The sequence below is a fragment of the Artemia sp. Qi Xiang Cuo genome, chromosome 15, assembly GCF_049724085.1.
Source record: "Artemia sp. Qi Xiang Cuo chromosome 15, ASM4972408v1, whole genome shotgun sequence".
Taxonomy (NCBI): domain Eukaryota; kingdom Metazoa; phylum Arthropoda; class Branchiopoda; order Anostraca; family Artemiidae; genus Artemia; species Artemia sp. Qi Xiang Cuo.
Window position 1 is genome coordinate 24,084,766 of NC_142808.1, and position 11,858 is coordinate 24,096,623.

At 34.0% G+C, this 11,858-nt stretch overlaps 1 protein-coding gene across 1 annotated transcript in view; it reads right to left on the minus strand.

Moving 5' to 3' along the window:
- The window catches only part of LOC148943472 (uncharacterized), a 38,001-nt gene extending 34,235 nt beyond the window's left edge, over positions 1-3,766 (minus strand). The window contains exon 1 of the mRNA XM_089101866.1: positions 3,011-3,766. Within this exon, the coding sequence (XP_088957992.1) occupies positions 3,011-3,584 (574 nt within the window). The 5' untranslated portion in view covers positions 3,585-3,766. The remainder of the gene's footprint in view (positions 1-3,010) is intronic.
- Positions 3,767-11,858: the final 8,092 nt, after the last annotated feature.

Below are 11,858 nucleotides of genomic sequence, written 5' to 3' on the forward strand. Positions count from 1 at the left end.
AATTCCCCCATGGAGAATTTCTCCCGTGGAAAATACCTCCCACAGAAAAATCCTCCAGGTGATTCCAACCCCTCTGAAAATTTTCCCCGGACAATTCCCCAGGAGCATTTACACTTATTAAACTGAGTCCCCAGAGAAAAAGTAAGACCAATAAAAAGGATGTCAAATAGGAATATCTCACGTAAAATTTCCCCAGAGGCATCCCCCCTCCAAAAAGAACGTTCCTCCCACATAAAATTCTCCCCGTGGAAAATACGCTCGCAGAGAATCACCCCCCCTCCCAAATAAATGTCTGTATACTTCGCAATAACAAATATGATTTGTAAACAATGAGCAAATTTCATTACTTGTGCCCCTTTCCCCAGGGCCTGTAGCAGGTCATATCATCCTTAGGGGCATAGTTATTTGATTTTTCAACTATGCTGAACAAAATGTTTTTCTAAAAATTTTGATCAGATGACCTTGGAGAAAAATGGCCGAGGAAGGGGATCGAGTTGCACCTCAATCTTCTTAGTCACTTAAAAAGTCCACTAGAACTTCCAATTTTCGTTCCATTGAGCCTTCGATCGACGCTTTAGTACCATTGGTTCAATACCATAATCCCTGGGGGATAACGAAAAAAAATCAAATAAACACGCATCCATGATCTTTCTTCTGGGAAAAATTCTACATTTTTAAGAAATGGGGCTTGGAAACTCTACAATAGATTCTTTGATACGCTGAATCTGATGGTGCAATTTTCAGTAAGATTCCTTGATTGTGTGGGATATTTCACCTTTTTTAAAATCAGGCAAATTTTCTGAGGCTTGTAGCCTTTGATGGGTAACATTAAACTTAACGAATTTTATATATTTGGAATCAGCATAAAAACAGTCAATTCTTGGATGCATCTATTTTTATCAAAATCTCCTTAATGTAGAGTTTCGGTTACTATTTCACTGAGTCGTTCCTTAATCATAGTTCGTTACAACGAATTGTTTGATAATAATGAAGTGGTCTTAGCAATTTAATTACCTTTATATTATCAAAGTTAACTAAATGACAATTCAGTTAGGTCTTAGGAAATCAGTTCAAACTCCCAGGAAATTGAAAGGCCTATGTGTGAAGTTAGAGGGTGAAAAACTCCTTGGAAAGATTGGGCCACAAACTAAGATGTCCCGTCGGTCAATTACCCGTCATTTTTTTAAGGTTCTGATAGAATTTTCAAATAAAGGGAAATAGTCATGAACAACGCCAATGCAACCAGAACTTTAAACGGCAAATCCCTTTGTGGCAATTACTGCAAGGGTTTAAACAGGTGGCAGTATCTTATACCTGGTAATTTTTTTTCTTTTTGAAAGTTTTGATCTCACTCTTTGCAATCAATACCATTTTTTCCAGTGAATAAAGTCTTCGCGCGATGCAATTGGCTGGTTGATGAAAAGTGTAAGGCTTACGGTATTTTGATGTAATTTGATAGGGAAAACCTATAAAGTCTTATAATTCTTCAGTATCGAATGCTTTTTAATACGGAAAAGAGAGTCTGAATTTGATTTTGAGACTTTTTGAATTAGATGCCTTATCGAGGTCCAACCTATCTTCGTGACTACAAGCACATTCACGAGATTCGAGAAATAAGGTTGGCTATATGTGGAAAGCAGAAGAAAATTCGATCAAATATAAAATCAAAATCTAATGCAAAAATCAGAAGACAAACAAATCTTGTGAGTTTCTCGATAGTTAGTTTCTTATATTTCAATTATTTTCATTTTTCTTTACGGGTTTAAAAAATTAGACCCCACGTAGACAAGCTAAATCTAAAAAGGTCTATCACATTTTATAATGAACAAGTCGTGGCCTAGGCTGTGTCGAGGCCTTTTTATACAGAATTTCTTAGTGGGGGGGAAGGGGGGGGGGGGGTCGGCAAGCACAACTAGAAGCTTTTTTTACAAGAATACAAATGGCAATTCCTCAGTTTTCTATTTTTAGATTTTATTCCCTAGGTAGCAGTGGAACCTGCTACCTAGTTGCATTCAGTGGCGGATCCAGGGGGCAGGGGCGCGTGTGCCCCCATAACGTAGTCTAAAGTATTGTAATTTACTTAATTAACGCAAGGTTGCGTTAATTAAACTTGCTCGTAACGCAAGGTTATCGGATCAGCCTATTCCCCCCCCCCTAAAAAATCCTGGATCCGCCCTTGGTTGCATTCATTAGCAAAATTTGATTTCACATTACAAGTATAATTTTTATTTAAAAATAAGCTCATTTCTTTCGAAAATTTAATCCTTTTGATTGAATTAAACTGGAAAAATCCACCTATTGAATTTTATAAAGCCCTTAATAATTTTGCTTCACTTTTTTATTTTTCTCCTTCTGATACTATATAAACCGCATTGAAGTAGCCTACATTTGATATAATTTGTTGTTAAAAACATGAATATGTTGGGCAAGCTGCTAATGTATATTAATCTATATATATATATATATATATATATATATATATATATATATATATATATATATATATATATATATATATATATATATATATATATATATATATATATATATATATATATATATATATATATATATATATATATATATATATATATATATATATATATATATATATATATATATATATATATATATATATATATATATATATATATATATATATATATATATATATATATATATATGTATGTATGTATGTATATATATATATATATATATATATATATATATATATATATATATATATATATATATATATATATATATAATAGCTTGACCAACATTGTCATATACTTAACAACAAACTATATCAAATCTACTTCAATACTGATTATATAGAATCTTGATTGTTCCACTTAGAAGATAAAATATCATAAGAACAAAAGCTTATATAAACCTATACTTCTTATTCGAATTAGGCTGCTTTCACTTAGGTACCAAGGAAAATACCAATTTGATGTAAAAATCATACAGATTAAAAAGTAAAAACAAGCAAGGATTGATCACTTACTAGTTCCAAGATGTACTCTTTTCATCCAGGGGAAAATAGGAACAGAGCTTTTCTCCTTATCTTTTTCATCCTGGGTCTCTCCTTCTTTTGAAGGGGAAGTTTTAGTACTTATTGATTTCCCGGAACTTTCCGTGCTAGGACTTTGTTTGCTACTTGACTGCTGGCTAGGTTCCAATTTATTTTCTCCAGCTTTTCCAAGTTTGTTCTTATCTGTCTTGCTGTCACTTGGTCTTGTGTGAGGATCACGGATTGCTGATGTTTCAGCTGCATATTTGCAGCTGCTTACACTTTGTAGCGGTAGGGTACTGGGTTTTGGTTTATCAAGCTGTTCTAAGTCAGAAGTTGCCTGTATAATGTCGTCTAATCCACTGCGAAGCCCCGAAGGTTGATAATTGGAAACTTGTTGCAAAGAGGAAAAATCAACTTGCTGTTCTGGGTACGGTGTTGAAAATTGTGTATATCCACTGAAACACGGCTGAAAGTTTGAACTTGCAACTGCTGCTGTATTATAATACTCGGTTGACATGTTCATTTCTCGCGATGGGAATGGACCCACAAACTGATACGAACTCATAATAAAATGTCAAAAATGTATTTACAAACTAAGCAATATATCTTATGCGAATTATCGACACAAGAGATAGGGCCTTCGCTAATCGGCCATAAATGCCTTACGGGTCTCAGGTAATGACTTCAAAATTGTATAAGTAATCCCTCAGTTGGCATGCCTATTATTTAACACTCAATCCAGATGTGTACTAAGCACTTGGAAGTCTAAAACAAGAGTTTCGGCTTCCATGAGAAAGAATCCAGGTTTCCATACGCGCATCAGTCCAACAATCTGTATTACGTCACAAAATTTAAGAGCGAATGGTTACGCAAAATCGGGACCTTTTCTATAAAATGAGCCAATAGCATGAAGGAATATTGTAATCTATCATTCTGTACTCGGAAAATAATCTGGAGGCTCCGGGAGAGCTTAATATAAGACTCTAAAATGACTAAGTAAGAACTGAGAGATTTTCGAGTCTATTTTGATATATTTAATCATGAAATCAAAGACTTAAATACAGAAAGGGATTTACAATTATAAATTAATAGAATAGGTTTCGTAATAATGATAGCTAATAATTTGGTTTTCGCTTTGTGACGAAAAGTATTTGTTGACGAATAACTTCTGATCCAACGAACAAAAGAAGCGGTTAGAATGATGAAGAGAAAATTGTTACTAATGCCTCACTTAAAAAAAATCCATAGCTACATATTGAAGTTCATGCAGCACAAAAAGATTGTCTTATGTTACAGGAAGTAATTCTATATAGGACAGGGGGGAAATCCCCCTCCCAGACCCGAGTTTGCCCCCAGCTGAAATTTATTTTCTTCAAAAATCTTGTCAAATTAAGATAGACCTGCATAATTTAAGCATCAACAGAAACAAATCATTTTTCTTTAGTATATATGTACCTTTATAGTACTATAAAGTACTTTTATGGCACCAAATGGCTCATTTTCAGGATTTACTGTCATTTTCGCTTGATTTGCGGAAATTGCCACTGACTTTGCCCCCCCCCCCAGAATCTTGACGAATTACGCCACTGTTATGCTATTGATAAATGTTGATTGAAGAACCATGCTTCAACCAAATTTTGGTAGAATTAAATATTTTTTTTATTATAATTACACCAGGTCACACAATAAAATATTCAATTTTCTTGAATTTATTGCATATTTTAAAGAACTTTCTTATGAGTTCCAAGTTACATTTCAGAAAATTTCAAAAATCGAGCAAGTCTGAATTGCATTCGTGCTGGTTAATTGGTCTACAATAGAGCATCAAGGGAAGACCAGCCTAATATTTTTAGCCTTGGGTTTATTTGAGCAAATTTTTGAATTTATTGCATATTTTAAAGAACATTCTTATGAGTTCCAAGTTACATTTCAGAAAATTTCAAAAATCGAGCAAGTCTGAATTGCATTCGTGCTGGTTAATTGGTCTACAATAGAGCATCAAGGGAAGACCAGCCTAATATTTTTAGCCTTGGGTTTATTTGAGCAAATTTAAGGCGGACGTATGGGCAAATTTGTCGTTTTCTTCATTTATTTTAGTGAAAATATAAGAAAAAGGAATTTTCCAATGAAAAGTACCCCAAAACAGTATTTTTCAGTTATGTTGCCCCGAAAATGTTGAAAGTGGAAACAATTCTTACTCCTTGAAAAAAGTATAGAAATTCCAAAACTAACTCTGACGGATTTTCTTTCTTTTGTACAGTATTTTCGTTCAGAAAAATAAAAGCGACACACTTGTCGCATAACCTCGGGGTACATAAACAGTACCCCGAGGTATTTCTCTAAATCTAGAGATGGGTATATGCTCTCTCCCCTTTATTTTTATTTGAATGTTTTTGAGCTACAACTCACGTTATACAGTCTGTAACTTTATCTTTGGGAATATATTTTTAATGACAGCTAAAAAATAGACAAACTCTACAATTTCATACACATTGTATGGTTAAGTTGTTTCTAATTAAGGGCAAAGCAGAGCCCATGTTATTTTAGGGCTGAGCCCTCACGTACTTTGTAGTTTCTAACGTCCAAAGAAACTGATGCTACATTTCGAAGGGCTAAGATGGTTGATTCAATTTATTGTGTTTTGTGTTGTGTTGTTATTGTGTTTAAATGTGTTATCATGTAAAGGTATCGGCGTAATTTCATCCTTTTAATTGGGGGGCAAGAGGGGATATGTGATACAATTCAGGGGAAATGGTGGTTTCCAAGGGGCCTCCCCGAAAAACATAAGCCTAAACGTGTTCTTAAGCTGTCTGAAAACTTATTTTGGAATATTATTTGATAGCCTATACCGAACAATAAACGGTGAGAAAGTAAAGGTAGCGTAAGCCTGCCCTAAGTCTTCAATAGCACATTTTTCTTCAAGCGGTAACGGATAAAGTTTACTGTTTTACCGGCCGCCGGTGAGCCTTACTATGTAAGGCTCACCGGCGGATACTCAGCGACCGGAGTATATGGTGCGTATCTGTTTTTGTAAACTTATTTTTATCCTATCAAACTTTGAACAAAACAAGCGCTATCGTTATCTTTGCCGTGTCAACGCTAATTCGATAAAAAGTTAATTTAAAATGGACCTCTTAACCTAGTCCAATTTTGCGTTTTATCAAAAACTGAACCTGGCAACAAACAAACCAGTTTTGCACCAGTTATTATTTTTAGGTTTACTTAATAAAATATGATATTTTCCAAATTTTTTGGGGGAACTGCTCCCCTTGCACCCTTCCCCCCCCCCAAGAAAAATAACTCCAATGACCAAAAGTCATTGTGTGCTGTTTGAAACACACAATGGCTTTGAAACAGCACACATAACTCTTATGTGTGCTGTTTGAAATTTTAAAAATGATAGACTTTATTGGTATCCTAAAACTAGTCTAGTTCACCCTATGCAAGTAAAGCCTCACCGTAAAGCTTCCTATATATATAAAAAAAAATTGAGTATTTTCAATAATTTTGAGCGCTAGATGTCAAACAGTTCGTGGTAGCGAACTCTAAGTAAGGAGTGACCAGGCTCAATAGTAACCGAAACTCTAAAAAACGAAATTTGATACCTGTAGATACATCAAAAGAATTGGATTTGTATGCTGATTTCAAATATATAAGTTTCATACAATTTTCATACAATACCTGCAAAAAATTGCCTTATTTTCGAAAAAAGGGGAAAACACCCCGTTAAAGTGATAGAATCTTCAATCAATGGATTCAAACCATTAGATTGACCGTAACAGAAAACCCTACTGTAGATGTTTCAAGCTCTTATCTGCAAAAATGTGAAATTTTGTTGTTTTTTTTGCCAGAAGAAAGATCACGGATGCGTGTTTTTTTTATTTTTTTTCCAGGGGTGGTCGTATCAATCCAGTAGTCCTATAATATCTTGAGAGGGGTCATTCGAACGGAAATTAAAAGTTCTAGTGCCCTTTTTAAGTGACCAAAATATTAGAGGGCAACTTGGCCCCCTCCCACGCTCATTTTTATCCCGAAGTCCCCCAATCCAAATTTTGAGATAGCCATTTTGTTCAGCAAAGTCAAAAATCTATTAAATATGTCTTTGAGGATGACTTAATCCCACACTGTTCCCTGGAGAAGGGCTGCAAGTTATGAGCTTGCCCATTTTTTACATATATTATTGGTTATTGAGAAGCATACAAACGTTTTCAGGAGGGATTTTTTTCTTGTGGCGGAAGGGGGTATCAGAGAAGGGGGTCATGCGGGAGTATCTTTCCATGGAGGATGTCATCTTGGAGGAAGGGACATTTCTAGGAAGGGGGTGGCGGATTTCCCAGCATTATTTAAAAAACGATCAGAAATTAGATAAAAAAACAGATTTTTTCAACTGAAAGTAAAGAGCAATATTAAAACTTAAAACGACAGAAATTATTACGTATATGAGAGGGTTCGCCCCCTAGTCAATACCTCGCTATTTACGCTAAAGTTTTCTTAGTACTTCAAAAGGGCTATCTACTCTAATTAAACGGCCTTTGTTATTCAGGGGTTGTTGATTCGAACAAAATTCGAACTTTAGCGTAAAGAGCAAGGTATTGACCAGGGGGCGAAACCCCTCATACACGTAATAACATATACGTAGTAAAAAAAAAACAATAGAGAACAAGCAATACGGCTCAATAGTAATCGAAACTTTAAAAAACGGAATCTTGATGTCAATAAACATATATAAAAAAAATGGACTTATAATGCTGATTCAGCATTATAATGAAAAAAATTCTCATTGTTCCAACTAAACGAAGACAGTGTTTCAGAAGTCGTTCTTAAAGAATTGGGAAAAAATTCGTAAGTTACGTATATTTATTACTAATAAAAACGTTCGTAAATAAAATCAAAAGTTCAAGTGCCATTTTTAAGGAGCCAAAAAAATTGAAGGACAACTAGGCACTCACCCCCGCCCCTTTTTTCTCAAAATCTTTCGATCGAAATTTTGAGAAAGCCATATAGCCCAAAAAAGTTACAATAAAATGCAACATTAGTTTGAATTATTCATATACGATTATCTAATTTCAAAACCGGCATTAATTCAAAAATGTTCAGAAATTAAATAAAAAAAAACAACTTTTTTAACAGAAAGTAAGGGGCGACATTAAACCATAAATTGAACAGAAATTATTCCGTATATGAAAGGGGTTGCCACCTCCTCAACACCTCGCTCTTTTTGCTAAAGTTTAAATTTTCTCCCAATTCTTTAAGAACGACTTCTGAAACACTTATGTTCGTTTAATTGAAACAATGAGAAGCTTTTTTCAAAAGTACTAAAAAACTTTAGCGTAAAGAGCGAGGTGTTGAGGAGGAGGTAGCCCCCTTCATTATACGGAATAATTTCTGTTCGTTTTAAGTTTTAATGTCGCTCCTTACTTTCTGTTAAAAAAGATGTTTTTTTTTTTATTTAATCAAGTCAGGAGTTGACTAGCTATTGCCGTACGAGCTCAGTCTTTGCGCTTCAGTTTTTTTTTTGCACCAAAAAAACGGAGTTTTTTTGGTGTTAGTGTTAGTGTTTAGTGTTAGTATTTTGTGTTTAGTGTTAGCGTTAGTGTTTAGTGTTAGGTGCAAAACGTCCTAAGGATAAAACAGGTGTTTTTTAAAGCGTTACATAAGCAAAATTAACTTTTTATACTGGCTGTGAATACTTGTAATTGGCCAAATTTTGAAGTTATTAGTATAAGAAAATTCGAATAATTTTAGAAAAGAAGAAAAACCCCTACTACAAATTTCTAGGCAAAAAAAACAAAAAGATAGGAATAGAATACAAAATATAAAAACTTTTAAAAAATTGGCTAAAATATTAAAAAGAACGAGTGAATAAGACACAGGCAATGTAAAATAGGAACGGAAGAAACAACTAGTAGGGGGGGGGGGGATAATAAAAAATACGAAAGAAAATAAAATAAGAATGTAAAAAAAAGGATATTTCTTACCCTTTTTGAAGGCTACTAGTGCATGAATATGCAGTAACCTTGAAGGAAATTAAGCTAGGAAGTCAGGGTTTGACAGGGTTAGGAAGCATACGTAAAGCCTTTTTTTGGATGGGGCACGTTAAATATAGTTAGGTATTCAAAAAAAAGTAACTGGACATTATTTCCTCTTTTTTCTTTAAGAATATACACAGATATGAAAATGTTCATGCAATGTAGAATACAAAATTTGGCAGACAAAATCAGCCATGGTTTTATTTTTGCCTCTAGGGTTTATGAGTCTGAAACAGAACTCACAAAGCATTTACTGCTAGATTCAAACGATATTTGAGCTTTTAGCCTTTTTTAAAGTTTTGTTTAGTCTCATACCTTAAGCAACCAGTTTAGGAACAATCCAGAATCCAAAACAGACATTTTTTGGATATAGAGATCTATAAAAAACAAATCAGAATCCAAACAGAACAGAATCCAAAACAGACATTTTTTGGATATAGAGATCTATAAAAAACAACGTTCAGCACATCTATTTTATTGTCATTTCGTGCAAATGCAACTTATTTCTAGAGTAGTCTATTTCCACGAGAGATGTGAAATAAAACAATAAAGTTTCTAAATGGAACTTAGGTACATAAGCCACTGTACAACATCAAACAGTTCGTGGTAACGAGCTGTAAGTAAGGAGCGACCCGGCTCAATAATAACCGAAACTCTAAAAAACAGAATTCTGACACCAATAGATACATCAAAAGAATCAGATTTTTATGCTAATTTCAAATATATAAGTTTCATTAAGTTTAGTCTTACCCCTCAAAAGTCATGCACCTGAGAAAATTTGCCTGATTTTCGAAAAAAGGAAAAACACCCTCTAAAAAGTCTTAGAATCTTAATGAAAATCACACCATCAGATTCAGCGCATCAGAGAACCCTGCTGCAGAGGTTTCAAGCTCCTATCTGCAAAAATGTGGAATTTTGTATGTTTTGCCAGAAGAAAGATCACGGATGCGTGTTTATTTTTATTTTTATTTTTCTTTCCCAGGTGTGATAGTATCGACCCAGTGGTCCTAGAATGTCACGGGAGGACTCATTCGAACGGAAATTAAAATTCCTAGTACCCTTTTTTAGTGACAAAAAAACAACAAAGAAACAAGAAACAAAAAACAAAGGAATTAAAATTCCTAGTGACCTTTTTTAGTGACCAAAAAACAAGGGCAAAAAGGCCCCCTCCCACGCTCATTTTTTTCCAAAGTCACCCGATTCAAATTTTAAAATAGTCATTTTCTTCAGCATGGTTGAAAAATATAATAACTATGTCTTTGAAGATGACTTAATCCCCCACAGTCCCCAGAGGAAGGGCTGCAAGTCATGAACTTTGCCCAATATTTACATATAGTATTGGTTATTGGGAAGCATACAGACGTTTTCAGGGGTGATTTTTTCTGGTATTGGGGATAAGTGGGTCGGGGTTTACGTGGGAGGAAATTTCCATAAGGAAGTTTTCATGGGAGAAGGGACATTGCTACGAAGGGGGCGCCAGATTTCCCAGCATTATTTAAAATACGATCAGAAATTAAATTAAAAAAACAAGTTTTCAGCTGAAAATAAGGAGCAACATCGAAACTTAAAACGAAAAGAAATTATTATGCATATGATTGCGTTCGCCCCCTAGTCAATACCTAGCTCTTTAGACTAAAGTTTTTCTAGTGCTTTCATAAGAACTATTTATTCTAATTAACGGCCTTTGTGATTAAGCGGTCATTTTTAGAGAATTAGAACAAAATTCGAACTTTAGCGTAAAGCGCGAGGTATTGACTAGGGGGCAAACCCCCTGATATACGTATTAAAAATATATGAATATAGAAGTTCGTTACGTAAGTTAATTCGCAAGTTACGTATATTTATTACTAATCAAAACGTTTGTAAATAAAATTAAACAAGTTTCGAGAAAGCCATTTAACCAAAAAAGGTAAAATTATTCTGCAGATTTCGTTTTAATTATTCATGTACAGTGAGCCAAAATCAAAACCTGCATTAATTCAAAAACGTTCAAAAATTAAATAAAAAAACAAGATTTTTTAAACTGAAAGGAAGGAGCGACATTAAAACTTAAACGAACAGAAATTATTTCGTATATGAAAGGGGCCGTCCCCTCTTCAACGCCTCGCTCTTTACGCTACAGTTTTTTATTGTTTAAAAAAATAGAGTTGTAAGAAAGTCAAACTTTAGCGTAAAGAGCGAGGCATTGAGGAGGAGACAGCCCCTTTCATATACGAAATAACTTTTGTTCGTTTTAAGTTTTAATGTCGCTTCTGACTTTCAGTTAAAAAAAACTTGTTTTTTTTATTTAATTAACACCAGAGATTAACTTTTTAATTTTTATTTATGAGTTTCTAATTGTAGCTAAAGCATTGATACGAAAAAGCAATAAATTTTTCCATTTAAACATTTGTATATCATTTGTACCAACATTTGCACCAATAAGTATATCAGGGGGTTCGCCCCCTATCAATACCTCCCTCTTTAAGCTAAAGTTTTTTATTGTTTAAAAAAATAGAGATTTGAGAAAGAGTCAAACTTTAGCGTAAAGAGCGAGGCGTTGAGGAGGAGACAGCCCCTTTCATATACGGAATAACTTCTGTTCGTTTTAAGTTTTAATGTCGCTTCTTACTTTCAGTTAAAAAAAAACTTGTCTTTTTTTATATTTAATTAACAAGGGAGCTTAATTTTTCAATTTTTATTTATGAGTTTCCAGTTGCAGCTAAAGCATTGATACGAAAAAGCAACAAATTTTTCCATTTAAACATTTGTATATCATTTGTATCAACATTTGCACCAATAAGTATATCAGGGGGTTCGCCCCCTATCAA